A 21,925-nucleotide genomic window follows, 5' to 3' on the forward strand; every position below is an offset into this window, starting at 1 on the left:
GCATCATCGGCTCCTGGCCAGTCTTACCTGAGACGATGAGGCGGGCGCTATTGCTCTGTCGGGTCTCTCCTGTGTAGCGATGCCGAGTCATACACCTGTAGTTGTACAGCCCGTCTTCCATTTGCACATCCAGTATATACAGGGCCCCGGTGGATGTGATGAGAAACCGTGACACTGGAAGAAAACAAATCAGAGAAAACAGATTTAATCCCAGTAGAGTATTTTAGAAACAGAAATCTCTTTTTTTTTTTGGAATCACAGGGTAAGTTTAATGACTAACAAATGCCTGAAAGTGACCTGTAAGTCAATAAATACTGCGAGTGTCTGAAAGTGCAGGATTACTTCAGGATTTATTCCACTAATAAACTTAATCTAATACAACAACATCAGTGATGAGCCTCCTGTTCACATCATGCAGAGGAACGAGCATCAATCTTCTGTTGCAGGTTATAGGTTGGTAATTTGAGCTCTGTAGGGTTTTATGTTGATTCTGCAAATGTTTTACCTATATTTTATTCAAATAAAGCGTATTCTATCGTTCCAATTTATATGAAATATTGCAAAAATATGAAAAAGTATGTTTTAGCAAGGAAAGTGCTTCCTCCTGTCCCAGAGGATGGGCCTGTCACACAATTTGACAGTCACTGCTCTAAACTGCTGTTGTAAATCTCCTAAATTTTGTCTGTTTGACCATTTATTGATCTGTTTTAAGACAAATATCAGTCAACAAATGTGGGAAATCCATTGTAAAGTGATTAGAAAACAAATAATTTTCTAAAATAAGGTGTGGAAGTTATAATACATTGATCTTATGAGCCTGGAAAATGTCGTACAGTTTAGTAAGGAAGTGCTGTAAGTAAATGCTGATGTGTGGTAAAAAAGTAAAAAAATTCAGATAATTGAAATCTACCAATTTTGCTACATCTCACCACCACTTTTGTACCACAGCTATACAATACAGACATTGTAATCATTTAAAAATGAATCTCAACGTGACGAAAAAACATCAATCCAATTCACCATTGCAACTTCAAAAACAGCAACACACATCTGCATAAATTGCTGAGGTTCTGCGTGTTTCAGCGGCGTTGCCTGACACTGACCGACACACGGAGCAAACAAAAGGATCAGTTACTGTGGATTTCATCACAGGAGACGTCCGGCGTGCGCTAACAAATACGGTGTGTGCAGCGCGATGGTGGAAATGCATGAATTGTGTGTGTGTGTGTGTCTGTGTGTGTGTGTTCATTTGTATGCGCTTAGAATCGCTATCTTACACATCCTAAAAGCAGGAAATACAGGAAAATCCAATATTGAAGTCTCTTAGCAAATATTTGCAAGTCAAGTGAGCGACGCAGCGCCGCGTGATTGTAGTCACCAAACATCTGCTGCAGCCCATCGAGCGCTGCGGCGCAGTGACAAGACTGTGTGTTGTGTAGCCGTGTAACACAGCTCGTTATCATGTAGCTCATCTCTCTCCCTCTCTCTCTGGGGGGAAACTCTGTCTCTCTTTCTCTCACGCAGGTTCTCTCTGGTTTTTACTTCTTCTTTTTTTTTTCCCCCTAAAGCGCAGGGAGCCCGGGATCACAGAGCACTTTGATAAGAGATGACTGTACAGGTCGGATGTGCTAATATCATGCTAATGTAATGCTAATTCGCGAGAACACATGGAAGCACACGGAGAGAGGTAGTCGGTGTTTATGAGCGGAGATGTGCGCTGTAGCCGGTGGCTGCTGGGGTATTTCATGTCACCGGTGATGGAGAAGCCTATCTGGGATCAAATGGGGCCGCCGTACAGCGGGGGATTGCGGGAGATTTCATAATGCAGACTTTATGGGGTGTTGAATTACCCTCATTGGGTCCTGTCATGACAGTTTAATGCAGATTAAGCTGGCGGGTATGGGCCTCTGGCACAGTGCATGCCTAAAATACTGGAAAGAGAGCTAAAAGTGATCATTGAGTTGAAAATGAGCTTCACAACAGTCTGAGAATAAATCAGCAGGGACTGCAAGCTAACCTGAAGCCCAATCAAGACCAAGACTGCGAGCATCCCAAGACAAAGACAAGACCAAGACCTCAGGGGGTTGAGACTGAGTCAAGACCTCCACCACGAAACTGCTCCACCATGCCACTGCTCCACCACGTCGCTGCTCCACATCATGATCAACGTGACCAAAACTGTTTTCGGCAGGAGTGTGGTTTTCAGAAAAGTACTAAAACATTCAAATACAATTTCACCAACCAACCAGCTTCAACTGGAAATCTCATCACATCAGAAACACTTCTCATACTAACAACAGCGTCCACTAGTGGCCCAACAGGTAAAACCATGTTGTTTTCAGCGGGTATCCTTTTCAAAACTTTACCCTGTAAACAGAGCCTGACAATTACTTTTGGAACAACAAAAGTTTTAGAATATTAGAATAAACATTATAGTATGTATAGATAGTAGTGCAAGATTAAAGCCAACACTTAGAAGACTAGACAAAAACGTATTATTTTCACACTCAAGACCTGCGTCTGCTAAAGCTGCTGACTTTGATGCTGAACAGTATTTCAGTTTTCAATTTGTTTCGCCACCTGTAATAGTCTCAAGATCTGAACTGCATACAAAACATGGGCTCCTGATAGCCGAGTTCCAATAAGAAAGGATGAGGATGAAGGGAAAATATGAGGAAGAGCAGAGATGAGGCGGGAGGAATACACAGAGGACGGTGGCGAGGATGCTACTGTGAGTAAGTGTTGGCCTAGTTAGAAATGAGGGACCGTAGATTTGATACCCTGAAGGGCTGCTTTTTATTCAGCTCGTTCCGATGCACCATTAAACGTGACACACCACCAGTTCTAGCCAGCCGGGACAGGTATGTGTGTCCACTTCTTTGGTTATCCGCGCATACACATGATCAGATTGAGATTTCTCCAGCTGCACCTGCACTTTGTTTTTGATGAGAAAAAAAAAAAACAGATGTGCAGTAAAATCTAAGCTCAACACAGGCTGCCTCTCCTGTCCTCTTGTTTCCCTCTAAAGGTTGTCAGACATCAGAAGTGGAGCTGGGGAATGAGAGGAGCCTTCATTAGGACAGACTGGCCGTCAGCTGGTGAAAGTTGCCTTGTCAGTGGCTCCGAGCACCCAGAATGCAACAACAGTTTTCTGTTTTCATTTGAAAACTGTCAACAAAATGAGTTCCAATGTAAGATATGAATTGTTCAACTATTTATATTTAGAATTAAAAGCTTTGTTTCAAGTTTTAGTTAGTCACGTATCTCAATAAAATATGTAGGTCTGAGGAATAAATCCTGATATCATTGCCTGCGTTAGCGATAAGAAAATATAGATTTCACATTGTACTGATAGATTTGCAGTATTGTAAACAAATAGTTGCACATATCTGTCACATCACTGCATGCATCCTCAGCAAACGTTAGGAAGACGTCCACAAATGGGAGTTGGAGGTGTAAATTCTTGCAGTCAATCAACACATTTCTCAGATGCTGCAGTGAAAACACAACACATCTTTCATTCATTCATTCGCCATATGAAGAAGTGCTTCGAAGTGATTGAATTCTTGATACCCGGTGATATCTGGCTGCTTTCTTCCCACAGCCAGCGTCTGCTCACTCCCAACAACACCATTGATTGTGGCACAGAGCTGCAGGCCTACATTACTCTGTGTGTGTGTGTGTGTGTGTGTGTGTGTGTGTGTGTGTGTGTGTGTGTGTGTGTGTGTGTGTCCTTGTAAGCTGAGGGCATTTCTCTGTAGGCTCAGACTGCTGCGGCTACCTTAAATCCAACCGGCTTGCGTGTCTGAGTATTACTGCCTTTGTTGCCGTGTGTGTATTCATGCATGTTCCTCGGCATGTGTGCATGCAAGTGAGTGCGAATGTGTTTATGCAGCATACAGCTGCACACAGGAACGGTCAATAATAACGATCGAAGGCGCTCCCGCTTTTCCACGCTCCACCTACTGCATACTAACACCGGCCGGGAGACAGCCTCCACTGTTCTCGGCGTAGCGGCGCGCGTTAATGTCCACACCTGGCTGTGTTCGAGCACATTCCTGAAGCTGCGGCTCTCGCTTCGGCCCAGGTGGCGCGCCGGACCATCAGTCGTCTCCTCTTCCCCTCCCCGGCCCGCCCAGCTGCTCTGGCATCAGCCGTGCCACAAACACAAGTCCCTTTCTGTGGGTCGGCACTCAATGGCTTCAATTAATCCCACATATAAGCCACGCTGAGCCTCTCAGAGGACTCTTTGTTCACTCGGTTTGTGGCTCAAACGTAAATTGCTTGTGAGACATAATGGAAACTGTGAAAAAAAGGCTGAATCGTGTCCATTTCACCATGCTGCTGCCACACTTTTCCACCAAGGGCAGCTCGCACCGGGGGTAGATGTGTCATCTCTGGACACACGGGTTAATGTGTACCAAGGACTAAGAGGGGGAAGGATGTACACAATGACACGTGGCGGCAACGCTGAGCACTTCGACCTGCGCTTGCTGGGAGACCATCTGCCCCCAAAACCACGCGCTGCAACTGCAAAGAGTTAGCCTGGCTCCCCGACTTATTTCAATATTCTATAATTGAGATGTGAGTGGAGGGAAGACGAGGTGGGAGGGGGAGAGGGGGTGATGAAATAGAGCGAGCGAGCGAGAGAGAGAGAGAGAGAGAGAAAATGAAAGATCAAGAGGGAAAGTGCACCTCTGGGATACAACCACTCTCTGTCATCTAAAATGACTTACAAATTAGCTTACAGCTATGCGCTCCGAGCGAAGACGAGGGAGAGAGAGAAAAAAAAAGAGACACAACTTTCATATGCTAATTCAGATCATGGCTAGGCAGAGCAATTATCAAAAAAAGTGTCAGCGCTGTCTCTCTGACAGATCTCAACAGGAACCCTGTACTCCCCACTCGCTGTCTCTGTCTCTCAACTTTAATACGCTGCTGCACGAGCAACTGCTGAATCCAATGTACAGGCAGCGAAGAAGCAAAGCTGCGCATCAAAAAGTCATCAGCAAAAACATTGTATACATAATCCCACCACAATGGTTTCCAACATGAGCTGCAGACGTCCTCTGGGGGGCACCAGAGAGCACCGGGGAGTTCAGAGCATGTAAATGGTGGCTGTGGGGGGGGGGGTCAGGGGGATGCCGTTTCCTCTGATTTTTCCCAGAAAGTGACACTGATGGAATGAAAGTCATCCAAACAATCAGTGCAACTCTTTAGTTCAACTGGGTTTCGAACCTGGGTCCCCCACACTAAAGGTTAAGATTTTCCACCATGAGGAAGGTTAGCAATCCAAGTTACCATAACAGTTATCACAGCGGCAAACCGTCAATAAAGACTCAGCAGATATTTACATTGAAAACATTTTCAATCGTGTTATTTCAGCAGCCATTAAAAACATCATATTCGAAGAGAACAGACAACCTGTGTCAGAAAATATCCCTAAATGTCAATGTTGTTTCTTGAAACTTTAGAAAGCACTGTGCAATGGCTTCCTACATGTTTCATTGTAAATACAGACATGTAACCAGCATTCCTGCTTACCTGAAATACATGCCAATATAAAGAAGGGCTCTTTAAAGAAACAAACTGCTGGTTAACACACGCCACAGAAACCATGTCCTAAATGTACAAAGCAAAAACTATTGTTGATTTCATTCTAAATTCCAGTTAGTCAGTGGAGTTAATTTCAGGCACGCTAACGGTTTCTGTGGTCAATACGTCAAAAATCAGCAACCACATCGTTTATATACACTGCTTTTGTTCTAAAGGAAACAATACGGCAAAAACTGGATTAAACCTCAGAAATACTGAAGTATTTCTCGCTCAGTTATCCGGAGCCCGGTCTGACACATTTCCCTGGTGACCTTGAACGCCTCCTCTCGCGCTCCCACTGACTCCTCTTCGGAGCCCCTGGAATCGTCTGACCTGATCAACGCCAACAGTCTGGACGCCACTTACAGGAAAAGCCACGGAGTCAGCTAAACAATGCACATAAAAATTTGCTTCCTCATCACTCTGCTGGCAGCGTCCCCGCTGCGCGACTGTCTTGGAGTGTATTAGTGAACGGACGGCGGTCCCCGGAGACAGCCGGGCCCCTCGGTAGTGTCACCGTAACCTTGGCCACTCAAAGTCATGCAGCGTGATGAGGAAGAAGAAGAAGAAGAAAAAAAAAAAAAAGCTTGCAGACTAACAAACAAGCAGCTGACAAGGCCTTTCAGTTTGGATTTGACATTTTACAATGGAAGTGGACAGAAATACTTCCAGATGAAGCAAATAAAGCATCAATCAAACAGAATAAAACTGGATTAGCATTACTATAGAGTAACGTGTGGCACCACGCAGCTCGGGGATCGGATCCAGGACTCTGTGAGTAATAATGAGTCCATGATGAGCCCAGGAGGGCCCTGAGTGGTAATGAGGGCCCCGCTCAGGCTTATTGGCTCTGATCAGCCGGCGATAAGCATCTGTACGGCGTGGCGAGGAGACGAGGGGCTCGGCGGGGAGGGGACACACGCACGCCGCCAATTTACGCACCCTCTAATAAAAATCATCTGTCATTCTTACAGGAGGCGCGGTGACAGCCGCCGGGGGGGGTTGCCATGGCAACACACTGGCGGCCACCGTTCGCTTAGCAAGCAATATTCCATTCCGGTAGTGTAAATGGCGGCGGCGAGGGCTCAGACACGGTTAGCGTCCAACGCAGACGCTTCTCCGCTCAGGCACATTCGTACCTGGAGAAGCTGGACTGTGAAAACAGGACGAGGTGCACTGTGCGGGATGTAACACCCTCTCCCATCTGAGCCGCAGTTCGTGATTTTCGTCCAAGATAAATAAGACAGGCTTGACTTTTCCTATTTACGCCCCTGCATGAACTGAAAAATAGCTCTGCTCGGAGGGTATTTTTAGCCGTCCTCTGAGGAAACACGGTGCTCTACCTCTTCCAACGTGAGGTCATGAAAATGTGACGGTTTCACCACATAAAGGACATCGTGGACGTACACATAGTAAACACACAGCGCTGAAATCATTTGCTCATTGCTGGAGAAATCAGCAGAGAAAAAAATAAATTTCACCTTTCTTGAAGGTCAAACAGGTCAAACTGGCTCACAGTGGAAGTTTCCACCAGATTTAGAGAAAGATATTGGTATTTTATCTGGACTTTAACTGTAGGTGGTATCTAAATAGCAGTCAGAGATGTTCTGTTTTTCTTAGAGTCAGTCCTAGAAACACAAACAATGTTTATGATATGCAATAAACAGCTGTTCTTGAGTGTAAAACTGTATTTCACGACTTAATAAACAGTTTAAATTGGCTGAATCCATAACTGCATGTCTTCAAAGACCTTTAATATCCTATTGTCTCATCCTAATCATGATTCAAGTTCCCTTTTAAAAAACTGAGTATATCTTATTGAATACATCTTTTGTGAATATATAAATAATTGAAATTAATTGACAAAATGACAGAATACAGTAAGCTAATTGCACCTTCCCTGTGTCCTCTGATGTTATATATCACACTGAAGACCCTTCCTCCATCCCCTCCAGGCAAATCTCACCATGCTGATGAGTGTGTAAATGTTGCATGGCGTACACAGGAAGCTGTTTATTCTCTGTTCTCGACCAAGGGACTTGATATATAAACATATGTATGACAACATGGATGCAGACATGTGTGGTTGGTAGCTACTTTATAGTTGATTAAATCTTCCTCGCTTTATTTTTTTCTTGTAGCGCTATCTGTTTTGCGTATTGGATGTAAGTAGAAATCCTCACTCCTACTTCAGTAACACACACTTTCACTCCTAAGAGTGCTTTAAGGTTGTTTCAACCCACCAATTAACTCCACACAGAAAGGCACCACTATTCCAACAAGCAGTCAAAAATTTGAACTAATCAATGAAAACATTTGTTTTTCCAATAATTGGGAAAAGGCATTAAAACAAATATGGATTTTAATTCACTGTTTCTTCTGTCTTCACGACATGAGGAGGATTCGGTGTATTTGTTGGGTTCAAAGCAGGATCAGGTCACAGTGAAGAGTTCGGCTTTCAGAAGTTTTGAAGCACAGAAACCCACAAACCGAGTGCCTGGCCTAATTTCTCTTCACACCTGGGCTACAGGCTTGAAGCAGCCTTATCTGGGTCTCAAACCCGATCTGTCAGCTCACAGAGTTGACTCAGAGTCGAAGGCAGAGCTGATTTTTCTTTTTCTTTTTTTTTTTTTATTGCCGGTCCTAATCAGCGGCAGCATCCCTCTGCTCATTAAGCAGACACACGCTAGCCCGGGGCTAACGGCCTCATATGTCAACCACAGATAAAGATGTCATCTTCTGCTCCACTGAATAAACTGCTATTAAAACTAGATGCAAATAGACGTTGAACGATATTCAAATCAGGAGGCAACAGGGAAGCTCACCCCGAGGCGCTTGGCCTCATCGTTGCCCCACATTCCTCTGTCGTGTTAGAAAGGCAGAGAGATGGTAGATACTGTCTGTTTGAGCGCGGCGCTGCCAGACATTCAAGGGTCGAGGCTTCGGTTCTCTGAGAAAGCTCAGTGGGAACTATCTGCTGCATAAGAGTGTCCGTGAAGATAAGCTGGACGATTCCTCAGATCCAATGTCAGTGAGAAACAGCATAACGGACAGTCGTCTGCAAAAGTGGTACGACTCAACACTTTTAGGCCATCAATACTATTAAATATAACAGCTGTATCTGTTGCCATACTTTAATAAAAGAGTCATGTCAAATAAGTATATCCATGCCAACTTTTATAAAACATAAAATGTAATGTCTGCAGATTAGACATAGATTATAATCGATCATTTTAAACATCCAACATTTAGGCCGTGGTGCGCTTTCCTACTGATGTTAGGGATTGTCATCTAAGAGGCTCTGAAATTTTCTGCAAAGTTAAGGTTTCGGTTATACTGTATTTAAGAACAGCAAGATACTTAAGTGATTTTCAAATAATGTGTGGAAATAGTGCAAATCAGAATAGTGCAAGACTGAGAACCCAGGCATATCTAGGAGGATGATGCATATGAAAGATGGATGGATGGATGGATGGATGGGAAGCATTAAGAAATCTGTGACACCCAAAAAATGGAGGTCAGCCAATGAACATCCTGTACGTTCACTGTGAGTTGAGTTCACCTGCAGCTGTTCCAACTTTTCCGATGAGGATCAGCAGTCGTTTCAACAGATCAGGACAGAGTCCGTCAGTGTCTGCAGCTCCGTCCATTACGCTCCACTTCTCTTCTGTTTCACTATGAAACTCAATCCCAGCCGATACAACCACGATCAAACAATGGACAGTGTGAGAACTGAAGCTTTATTTGCACATTGACGTACTATGACAGGACGTCTCCATTCTCCACCAGACCGCTTCCAGGCAGCTGTGGGAGCACTTTTTTTTCCCCTCTTCCTCTCAGACTAATGTTTGTCTGCTGAAGTCAAAACTGAGGAGGGAAACCTCGTCACAATAGCTTTCAAGTCTGTGCCTGCCTCCGTGTGTGTGTGTGTGTGTGGTGTAATTAGCCACCACTGGAGTCGAGCTATTAAACCCCTGATGGTTGTGTGTTTACAATGCTATCATTGGCCTCTCTCTGGCCAACACTAAATGAGCCAGTGTTGAGCCTCAGCTGTATAATCATGAATATTCATCTGTCGTCTGTGAGAACCTCTGTGTGTGTGTGTGTGTGTGTGTGTGTGTGTGTGTGTGTGTGTGCGGCATTAAGGAAGCTATTACTATCAACTCAATCACAGTCCGTCACTTTGTGTGGATAATAAGTCAAGTTGACGACAATTGGACTTATGGCCAAACAGCCCAACAGAAGAGCCATTGTTCCGGGAGCAAAGAAAAAAAAATATTAAAGAACAGAGACCTTTTCTTTTTTCCCTTCAGTTCTGCTGCTTCAAAGAGCAGTGCATCAGGTCAGGGTTATCTTTGTGGGTACCATGCAATGCTTTCTCTCCATTTGCTTTTACTCATGCTTGATGAAAGCTCCATGTTGAAGGGGGTGAGAAAAAAAAAAAGGCTTTGAATAGCCTTTGTGCCACCTGGGAAAGAAGTATCGACCACAAACAACAGTCTCCCCCTCTGACACACTCTTATTTGCTCAGACAGAAGGAAAGTAATGCGGTTTTCATGCAAATGCGAACATCTCCACATGGATATTAATTACATTTCCTAAGTGAGAACAAGACAACCCTTGAAGCCCTTTGCTAAACTGCGATAACCTGAGTGGAAAAGAGTTACTCCCATAGTGCCGCTCCCATGAGACGACGCACCGCCGCACGCCCGCTTATGGAAAAGGACTTAAATACGGCGCTCATCGGTGTTTCATGGTAATTTGCGGTGGCAAGTGGAGCAGGCGATGCTGCTCTGTGAGTAAAGCAGAGGGGGCAAGAGGAGGATTAGATAATCAAACAGTGTGCCACTTTAAATAATCTCTGGCTCCTCTGGGGGAGGTGAGACTTAAAGCCGGAGCCCTTCTGTTTTAATTGTCTGATTTTCCCGTCATTACAGTTGAGGGCCTCAGTAATTCAGGCTTATTAAATATTCAGGAGCCACACTGAGGGAAGGCAGAGGAGGAGGAGGAGGAGGAGGAGGAGGAGAAGAGAGAAAAAGATGAAGGCTGAGAGACCGAGAGTGGGAGGATGTGGTGGTGAAGAGAAACATATGTGATCACTGCTTGATAAAAAAAAAAAAAGATAAAACTCTAATATTTACTTTCAACCCGTCTGTGCCGCAATGGTTTTTTTTTTCATATATATTTTCATTGATTAGCATTTCAAAGCATGTTTGAATATTATCTGCAAATGGAGATAATACAAACGGCATGAAAGTTGAATTAGGACCTTTTTACACGACAATGTTTCAAGTTAAAACGCATCGTTTTTTTCAGGTCATGACTTGATTTTGTTGGTTGCTTTCATAATGAAACACACGCGTGTACAAAGATCAACACACTATAGACATTAACAATGGGAGAACATGGACATTCGTACGGACAGAAGACCAAGTTGGATTGTTGTTACAGTGACTATAAACTCCAAAACTACCAAGTCCAGGAGAATCTGGACTGGAACCAGGACCAGGACCAGAAGAATCTGGACTGGGAGTCATGACACGGCCGCAGTGGGCATGCACAGAAGCAAATGCCTCCACCGTCAACTTGAGACAGAGCCCGAGTGTTTCCAGAAAGTGAAGTTTTTGTCTGTTCACAAAAAGATGTGTGAGAAATGAAGAAGTGTGATGTATCACATCTGATATGCTGCTGTGAAAGTAAAGCCATTGAGTTGGATGTGTTGTTGCTGGACTGAGCCTGTTCGCAGAGATGGGGCCAAAAGTAACATAAGGAACAATTCAATCACTGTTTGCAAAAATGTTGCAAGTTCTAAGGAAGACGTGTGTTTGAAAGTGATGATAATGTCATGTACAGCTCATGCTTTGCCGCTGAAACAACAGTCGATGTGTTATGAATGTGTGTGTGAGAGTGAGGATTGCTTTAAAGTGATGAAAAGTTGTCTCTTTATTGATGTGTGTCCAAAAATGCGTTATGAAAACCCGAAATGAAACGCAGCAGAGCCAAAGGTATGAGGAGACTAACGACAGTGGAGGCTGTGTGGAGCTCTCCGTGGTGCTGAAACAGGCCAACCAGCACTGGAAGCCCAGCTGCGCTACCTGGGGCTGCTGAAAACACCCATCCAAAGTCATTTAATGTGATTTCCAGTTCCAAATGGAGCGCCGTGAATTCCCCTGAGTGACAGAGTGAATCTATTGATGGATCAAACTCATGTGACTTATAAATGGAACTAGTCTGAAAATCCAAAAAGACAAGTCCTGACAGGTTAAAACCTCTCTGACGAGTATGAAAATCTTCAAATTAACAGGCTGAAACTACAATTCAGTGACTAGAAGTGAAGAGATGGAGCACTGCTCGATCACGAGTCTGATCGCCGCTCAAAGCTGCAGCCTCCGTCCACAGCTCCACACAAACTACACCTGGAAACACACATGGTTTTCTTTAAAACAAGGGAAAGACTGCTGATGGATCATTTAAATAATATCTTATGCTCATTAAAGGTTTTATCTAATCGAGAGACATTTTAATAATCCTCCATTTGCTCATTACTGAAATCCAAATTTTGTCAAATTTGACACAAATCTTGAGGTGTTTTTTTCCCCAACTTGGAGCCAATAACATTTCTCAATACTGAATAGGGAACCAACAATGTAATTATTTTGTAAATTTTAACTTTACTAATGATGACGACGATTAAGAAAATAACTCAAACCATAACATAATACAATTTTGCAAATAATTCAGTAACTTATTAGACTGTTGGCTGATTATTTCTTCAGTAGCGATCACAAAAACATAAAATTATAACTACAACCAATATTCTAATACATAAAAAGGAATGCACGTTTTGATAGTAAGACTTTTTTAATGTTTTTGTGCAGTTTTCCTATAAAGAAATAAGAAAAGTCAAAGGCACAGCAGTCATATTTATTCTTTTTTAATTTATTTTATTTGTTATTGGCTGTTTATTCCATAATTTTTTCTATAACATTTAAAATGGCCAAATTTAACAGAGTATTGTCAGTTATTGTATTCGTGTAAGAAATTGTACATTTTTGATTCTGTTGTTTGTGTACACTGAAAAAGTTTAAATACCTTCTTGGGATAGTTAATGGACCATAACTGCACATTTTCACTGTTTCAGACAATTTCTTTACCGTGAATAAAGAGGCCAACCACAAAAACCTGAAACCTTTTTCTGTCTGTCTCTTCATGGAGGGAATTCATTATATAAGTTATCCAGAATATATATGAAGGTGTAAATATCTGTGTTTTTGTTAAAAGCAACTTCAGTTTTGCTGAAACTCAAGTTCCCAAAGATTACATATTACATTCATTCATTTTTAACTAATAATCAAAAATTCAAAATATAAGAAAAATCTATGTAATCTTATCGATATTTCAATTCTAATTTGCTTTATAAAGTCATGTACTCGTGCTTCGTAGACATCAGCTCTTCCATTTTCAGTAAATAATGTTGATGCTCTGCAAACAAATATTTTTTCCACAGTATTTTTTCTGTGTTATCAAGTTCATTTTAATTGTTAATTTTCACATTGAGTAATTAAAAAAAGCACAAAATCATTAACATTTCTTTTCTAAGAAATTTTTTTTCCTGAATCTCAAAAACACATAAAATTGAGACAAATTTTTCTATATTTGGTCGCATAAAAAGAACATTATAGAATTATCCCTAAATACAGAGATGTCGATGTTCTATGCTGCTCTGGAGTGATGTGAAACTCATATTAACATAAACTGCTTTCACAATTTAGAGATTTTATTCACATTTGTAATTTTTGCATTTAGTTCAAATCGGAAGAGTTTCTGAAACTAAATTCTTACAAATGATCGTAGATAAAAAAAAAAACTGTGAGAAGAAACAAATACGGTATATAAAGTGAAAATGATCAAAATGTCTTGCTGTTCTTTAACGAGAGATTTGTTAAGTCAGATATATTCTTTCTTTTTTTTTTTACTTCCAGTGCGATATACAGTATGTCCTACTCATCAAACTGCAGAGAAGAGATTTTAGATTATTAAATAATCTTTGTTTGAAAGTTTCATATATTCTGGGTTATTTATAGGATTTATAGGTTAGGCATAAATAATCCTGAAACTGAAATCACTTCATTAATAATGTGTTATTTAAATATGTTTCTCCATAAAAAACTGTTTCCAAATAGATCAAACTGTCACATCATCTAACTTTGTGCTTTGCCATCTTTACACGTTTCAGGATATTTCATTCATATTTGTGTTTACAGGCTAACATGAAGGGGTTTTTCTGATTTTTTTAAACAAATCCAATCAAAGTTTATGCATGTATCACTTTTAGAACAATAAATGCAGCATAAAGTGTTTTACGTTTCTCGAGAAAAAGATGCATCCGCTCTGAGCAGAAAGACTAACCAGGCCTCATCAGAGCCTCTGATTAGTGAGCTTCTTAACGTTATTTAAGCAAACTGCGACTCGTTTCGGCACGTTCGTGATTAACGGAGACGCGAAACCGCACTCATATTTATGAGGATCTGTAACAACATTAGAAGCTGGCACACATACCGAAGCAATTATGAGCGCAGACATAAACTGATAAGCAGCGTTGCTGATAAATCTTCGCGGAGCTCATAAAAAACAGAGGCTGGCCTGCGGCTGGATTCCCCTCCGCAGCTCTGCAGCTCTGCCTCTTCACCAACTTCCTCGGAAAGGTTGCAGAACGTGCCCGAGCAGCGATTAGATTACAAGGTCATCTCGGCGAGACCTCCATTCATTTGTTAGTGCATGTGGATGAGCACGTGCATGCATGTGCTCACAGCGGCTGGAGGAGGATGTATTGAAGAGACGGCCTGGAGAGCGACAGGTGATGGAGGCAGGGGGAGGCGCCATGCTGGAGACCACTGGACAACAAGACTAATGCAGATTTACACCCGTGTCGTGCGGCGTCTCGCAGACATTGTGTCATATTACTGAAAACTTAGGCCGAGGCCTTTATGGAAACACAGCGGTATTATACACAAAGAAATTCATTATCTTCAAGGAAAAAAAAAAAAAAAGGATTCTCAGAATTCTCTATAACTCCTCCCTATAAAAGTTTGCTGTGTTTGGGTTAATTTTGGAGAGAATATGTCACTGTAATATTATTTCAGACAGGATTGTGAACTACAATTCACTGAACAATGTAGATTTAGTTATTTCACAATGAAAATTTAGCCATTTTTTAATTCAAACTGCCACTTTCGTCTTCTAATTCTCTCATATTTTTAATTTCGCTCTATTTATTTACATAACTCTTCAACTTCTCATTGCTTGGTTTACTGTTCTCTTGCACCTTTGTCTTGTATTTCCGCTGAGTCATTCGTCTGTTAATCGTTTTGAATCGTTACCAACTTACATGAAAGAAACTAATAGTTTGATTAATTCGATTCTATTCTATGGAAGTCATTGTTTTAACATCTAATTTCAGTAGAAATAATCTTCTTTCTGATGAACAGTCAAACTGAAAAGCAAACAATGAAAACTAAAACAAGGATCTATCTATCTATCTATCTATCTATCTATCTATCTATCTATCTATCTATTCAGAGTAACGGTGGTAAAACTTTGATGCATGTTTCAATGTTTTTGATGCAAAAACATTGAAAGTGCACTAGATTATATTAGTCTAAACCAATTTGCTGCAGAGAGTTTTAGCATTTTATCAAATGTTTTAACCATTTAATAGACAAATACTTTTTTTTTCACATCACAACAATAAAACCTTTAAGCATGCAATTTTTCAAGCATTTTCGTTTGATTTAATGGAGCAACTTACAAGGTTTTTCAGTATTTTTTTCCACATTCAGAGAAGACGATATTTCTTTGAATTAATAGCAGGAGAATTAAAGGTATAATACAACATTTTCTCGAAAAGACGAAGCCCCACGTCTGTTACTCACTTTTTGAACAATGCGCATGCGCCAGACCATCCGCCCGGCTCTCCTGCTTCTCCCAGAAAACACGTGTACGAGCGCGATCTCCTCTTCTCCGGCGTGCACGGCTCTGTACAGTTTCTGCGATCCGCCTCGCTCATAAATAAAGCTTTTTTTTTCCGAAACAGCTACAGTTTCATTATGTCAGACTCGCCATCGGTAAGTACGAGCTCAGAAGCTCACCGGCTACATAAACACTCTGAATGCGCATGCGCAAAAGGGAGAAGCTGATTGGGCGCAAGCACGGAGAACCGCCTTACGAAAGCAGCTCGTCAGAATGATTGACAAACAGACCCACCAATTATTTAGGTGATCCACCCGGAAATCAAAATGTTGTATTACACCTTTAAACACATTGTAGTTCAGGGGTCACATACGACCCAATTTCATAAAGTCACTTTTGATGAAACATTCTGGTTCAAAATACAGTGAAATGTCCAAAAAACTTCTCTTGTAGCTGTTGCATTACGCATGTTTTGTTGATGTGTTGATAGCTCTCAAGGCAACGTCACCAATATCTGAGCGTGGATCTCAGTGTTTTGTTGGCTTGAGTGTGTTTCTCTTCACAAATTTGGTTTTTTAAAAAAAATCAACCTACTTTTTGAAATTTCACCATTCTGCTTGGCGGTTTGGTGGACCGGTTTGGAGCCTCGAGTGGCCAGTTTTGACACACATGCCTTATGTTTGGCACCCCTGGTTCATAGCAAAAAGTGAGCAGTCATCAGAAGCTCACGTTTGTCTCCAGCAGGTTGGACTTGGAGACCCGCCCCTTGTTTCCAGGCCGATCCTTCCACCATGTAATCAGAAGACTTCACCTTCAGCACAAAGCCTCAAAACAGAAACATGTCTCCGTCTCATTTCTCTCTGTCTCCTCCATGCTCTCCATCCCTCAGTGCCTCCCCCCCCCCCCCCCCCCATCCCCATAGAGCATTAGCTTGCAGTGGTCAGGCCGCTTGACAGCTGCTCCACCTGAAGAATATCAATCAATGTTGCTGTGGCGACCGACCCCGACTCCCCTCCTCTCCTCTTCTCCCCCCCCCCCCCCCCCAACACATCCCTCCATCACATCTCTCTGCTTTCCGTGCTCTGAGCCTGATTCAGGCACCTGCATGAATCATGGGGCCCGCAAAAGGTGTGAATGTTTACGTAGTGTTTAACTCCTCGAACCGATCTACTGCTGGAGCGCTCTTCAGCACCTCGTGCCGCTAATTTCTCAGAGGTGTGACTAATTGAGTTGCGGATGCGGACCCCGAGACATCTCAGACTATCACTCCAGATGAGCCGGGCAGACAGGCGTGGGATGGAAGTGTCTGCCACATGACGGGAGAGTGAGCGCTGTACAAATCAAGCCGCTCGATATAGGAGCACTTCCGCGGTGCCGCTAATCACCGTTAAGGACTCTCGTCTTCACAATGCAGGAGAAAAAAGTTAGCGGTGAAATCCGGTTTGCCTCCGTCTGACTCAGACACAAAGTTTCAGATAATTTCTTGTTTATGTGTCGTCACATTAATCATCAAAGCTCATTCTGAGGAATTTACACCTGGTTTTGACAGTAGTCTAAATCAGAGCCGTATGCAGCATGATGATAGAGTATCTCTTGTCAGCATGTTGTTAGGATGTATTAGAGCCTCTTATTTAGTTTCAGTGAGTGTTTTTGAATTGAGTAGAATGTTTTCTGTGATTGTTGAACAGTGAAAGTGATGGGGATTGATGTGGAATAATTCCAGGGATGCTTTTTATTGTTTTTTTTTTTCTTTGTAATTTTTGATTACATATCATAAGCAGTATAGATTGAGGGGAATTCTTCCGGGTTTTCCAGCAAAGCAAGCTTGAGACGATGACTTATGGTCGTATTTTGTTGCCAAAACAAACATGATGCAGTGTTAGGATAATGTTACCCAGGCCTACAAGAGATTTTATAAGTTTTATGCAATACAAAGAGCAAATTTGCTTAATTTTATTTACTTCCAGGTTCCACTGCTAGGGGGCAGTGTTGTAATCTACCACTACTTCTTCCAGAGAAGAAGTCTCATCGCCCACTTGTATTCGCAAAATTGACCAACAAGCACTTAAAACCATAAAAAGGAGGAATATTTTCAGCAGTAGGAATTTTAGTCGGAATATTAACTTTTTAGCAAAGAACTCATAGATATTTACATGTGATGTGACGTCATATGTTCATGTTTTTTGTGTTTGTTTTCTAACCATTGTCACGATAAAAATGCTTGAAAATTATTAGTTTAAATATTATGAGCGCATAAATTACAAACAGAGCAATTAACTTGTAATTGTTGTGCTTATTTTTGTGATGTGTCTGTATTATTCAGCCTTTTTTCAAAGAAGCTGGGTTGTTATTGGAAACCCTTGTTTTGTGTGATTATATCACTTGGCAACGATTGCCCTTGGATGGCCAAATTGTCAGGAGACCAATCAGAGCCCTCCCTCTAATTGCACCGATCTACCGCCCGTACACTCCCCTCCCCACAATCCCTCTCTGATCCGGCCCCCGAACATGGCCGCCGAGCGGCGGAACGACTCCCCGCAGGCCCATCATCAGTGGCACCGGTGCCAGGCCCGCCAGCGGAGGGTTAAGTAAATATTGGGCGAAGCAGCTGCTCTCGGAGTGGCGTCGTCTGCCTGGTCCCAGCCTGGTATAAATCACACGCAGCAATTAGTGCCACAGTGTCCCCCTGCCCTCGTTAAACAGCCCCGCCCGCTGAGGGAGCCCATAAACAGCAGCCTGCACAGACTGCAAGACGAGCGCTTCTTTTAAAGACTTTACATGTTATTTACTCCTGTACTCTGCCTTTAATTAGATTGCAAATTTCTCCCGTCTATGTAAATAATGACTAATGCACAGATATAAAGTGCTGAGCACGGTTCATCACGCAAAGAGAAAGCATGTGAGAGAAAAAAATGGAAGATTTCAATGCTTGAAAACAGTTGTTTCTTGGAAATGTTGCTTGTATGTTGGACGAGATGGAAGTGAAATCTAGAAATCAAATAAAAGAGAACAAAAGCAAGACGTTAACAGCAATACAAACTTTATGAAAGCTTTCGCGGTGTTTGTTAATTAACCTTGGGAGGGACAAATCTGTAGTCTATGATGTATCTTTGCAATCTTGTATCTTTTTTTTTTCTGCAAGTACAAAAAATTGTGAGCAATCAGCTGCACTTTGTCTCCTCCCTCACACCAAATGACAGAAAAACGACGACATCCATCTTTTTTTCCCACCATATTTGTATCTTAAAAAGCCACTTTGCAGGGTGGAAAGTAGAAGAACATAAAGGTGTAAATAGCCAGAACTGTGTTCTGGTAGTTCACCAAACTACCAAAGGAAGGAGGAGGAGGAGGAGGAGAACAGTGGTGCCTGGCAAAAGATCAACTGTGCAATTAAAGCAGTGATGTGGGGGCAGAGCTCTGCTTCATTGTGTTTGGCTAAAACCGTCCAACATTTTTGAAAACACCTGGAATGTCTGAGGAGACGTCACTGGAAACAACTTAATTTTGCTGTTATCGTTTCAGTTTTGAAGTATTTTCCCTAAATTCAACTTAACACCTTGATTTTAAATTTATTTTTCACTTTCTTACCTTGTTCTTAAAGCTCGTGTCCGGAGTTTTGAAAGAGAGGTTTTTTTAATCCAGCGTCTCGAGGTTCCGCCCTCCCTCTGCTTTCATGAGCGACCAAGCCACGCCCCTTTAATTGTGCACGCGCATTATCTGTCGGGTGAAAATGAGAGCCTCCAAGTCCCACAGCATCCTCCATGTTGAGCTGTTTACGGTGGATGTTCAGCAGACAGTGGATATATCCGAGGTAAGCGGGGCGGCTGCTGCGGAGCTAACTCACCTCTGCCTGGGCGAGCGGCCGTGCTCTCTGGCTGCATGCACACGTTGATTGACAGTATGACAAAGCAGAAGCTCGAAATCTATTGACTGAAGCTGACCGGCGCTTTTTCGGATAACATGGGGGTCTATGAGACGAAGGCGGGGCTCATAAATACATTTTATATTGCTTTATGCTAATATTATATTATAGTATCGAACCAGACTGACACATTTAAGCTCTGTTAAAAAATGATACATACGTTGGAAACAAATGGAAACTCCGAACACGAGTTTTAATTACTACTCTTTTGTCACTTCAGCTTTAGATTCAAACAAAATGTCATTATTTCTCTACAGATTCTCATAAAGTTTTTGGGATTTTAGACTTATCATTCATTATTCGGACAAAATATTTTGGTTCTATTTTTAATTTTGCTTATATTCATTATTCTTCATGAAATATTACATTCCCGTCAATGAGTTCTGATGTAAACAAGCAGCAAGACAGATCGTAGATCAAAGATCGCACCTTCAGGAGGAGGCCGGCTCCGCTCCTCCAACTCACAGACAACGGGCTTTAATTTATGACGCATGATCTGAGAAGTGATAATCAATGATCACTGAGCTGATTTTTATCATTCATCAACTGTGATCTAAATAGCCAATTAAACCTTCAATGTAATTTAGCTGACAACAGCTCGCAGAGGGACAAAAACAGCGGCTGGCGAGAGGCAGAAATAGCCATCAGCACCCCTATTACCATATTGCTCTAAATTACCACAATCACCGGGGGAGCATTTAACATGCCACCACCCAGTGGAGGGGAAAAAGAGAGACACAGGGGGAAAAAAAAGTCCCACAAATAATGTCAGAATGAATGTAAGTGATTTAGAATCTGCTCTCTTTGTGATTGTGTGACCAGTGGCTGTTGTGTCCGGGGTAATTAGGAAGTAATGAGAGTGTAATTTGGGATTGGACACATTCTGAGAGTCGCTGTCAGACGGACGGACGGACAGGCAGACAGAGACAGGGGCTCAGGTGCCGAATGACTCGTCCTCGGCCACGAACGCTACCTGAACGCCACTGAGCGACGAGGAGGTGGGTGGGGTGGACTGATGTGTGGGCGGGGGGATGGGGCAGGTGGAGGACGCTGCTTTAGCAATAAGAAGGACTGCTGTCTTTGCACATTCGTGCTCCTCCGACGGCTTCATTCACACTCTGTTCGGCTCGGCGTGCAGATAAGAACCGGGGGGAAAAAAAAACGGATGACAATTGTACAAAAGCTCTGAACCCCCCCTCCAACCCCCCCACCTCCCTCTGTGATTTCTCTTGTCTCTGTCAGCCGGAGACAGACTCTCCTGTTTAGGTGCATTGTGAGAGGGAGAAAGACACATAGGGAGAGCGGGAGTGAGAGAGGTGAGCCGGTTACTGTGGCAACCAGGAGAGTGACTCTTAGGCATATGCATCAGGAGGTGGAGGCGAGGGGGGGGGTGTAGTCAGAGGGGAGAGGGGTGGGGGGAGCAGATCAGAGGGAGGTGTCAGTGGGTTACTGCACACACAGGGAAGCAAAGGGAGGCAGAAACAAAAGGAGCTGTCTTTTGAATGGTGGCTGTGCTGGATTGGACTGTCAGCGCTTCCTCCTAACAACCTCACTTAGCCGGCTGCTCGCACTCCCAGACACTTCTTTGCTCTGCCTCTCGGTCTCTCCCTGCCTCTCTTTGAGAATACAGCACACGTACGACCGGGCTGCTGCAGGTGAGCCCAACCAGAAATCCAAACCATCGTCTCAATTATTCAAGCTCAACCGGTCGATCCGGGCGTCAAAGAGAATGAAATAGGTGCCGAAACGTGTGTATACTTCAACCTTATTATGAGTGTAAGTCATTTTCAGCCAGAATAAAGAACAAATTTGCAATAAAGAAGCTGAAAATGAAGGTACATAACATGGACTGTATGCACAGTCAAACTGAAAGAACACAGCTCAGATATGAAATGCATGTTTCTCACGGCGTTGCTTGGTACATTGGCAGGCCAGACTGGGCGTCTTGCAGGCTGGTTTTATTTGAAATCCCTGTTTTTAAAAAGTATGCAGGCAATATTAAGAAATATCCAGTCAAATGAAACATTTCTGATTAAAGCAGGGGTGAACGGGCCAGAGAAAGGACTCAACAACAACACATCTCCAAATAAAAACCAACACGATGCATGATTTTAAGAAGGACTGTGATGAAAGTGATATCCAAGAATCCAGCTATTACTCCTGCAGAACTTGATCTGGAGCTTCACCAAATAAGTTTATCTACATCAAGACGAGGTTAAAACTTGACGTCATCATTTGTTCAGACTTTAATCATACGTGAGCGAAAACAGATAATGGTGTACTAAACATGGAACGAAAAGGACACTCCATTACATCCATCATGTGATCAGGGGTTCGATAATACTTTTTCCTTCTACCACATATTTCTGTTGGAGCCTCTCGTCTCCATCAGCGACATCATCCGGTGGCGCTGGACAACATGTCTCTATATCAGCTGGT

At 42.6% G+C, this 21,925-nt stretch overlaps 1 protein-coding gene across 5 annotated transcripts in view; it reads right to left on the minus strand.

Annotated features, from left to right (window-relative positions):
- dscama (Down syndrome cell adhesion molecule a) overlaps positions 1-21,925 on the minus strand; it is a 103,986-nt gene that overhangs the window by 37,323 nt on the left and 44,738 nt on the right. For 4 of the 5 annotated variants that reach the window (XM_030101609.1, XM_030101610.1, XM_030101608.1 and 1 more), the window contains exon 4: positions 28-174. In XM_030101609.1, coding sequence (XP_029957469.1) covers positions 28-174 — 147 coding nt within the window. Of the gene's footprint in view, positions 1-27; positions 175-7,799; positions 7,805-19,449; positions 19,457-21,925 lie in introns of those variants that run through there. The other variant, XM_030101611.1, reaches the window with a different exon arrangement.

This window comes from Salarias fasciatus, chromosome 10 (assembly GCF_902148845.1).
Source record: "Salarias fasciatus chromosome 10, fSalaFa1.1, whole genome shotgun sequence".
Taxonomy (NCBI): Eukaryota; Metazoa; Chordata; class Actinopteri; order Blenniiformes; family Blenniidae; genus Salarias; species Salarias fasciatus.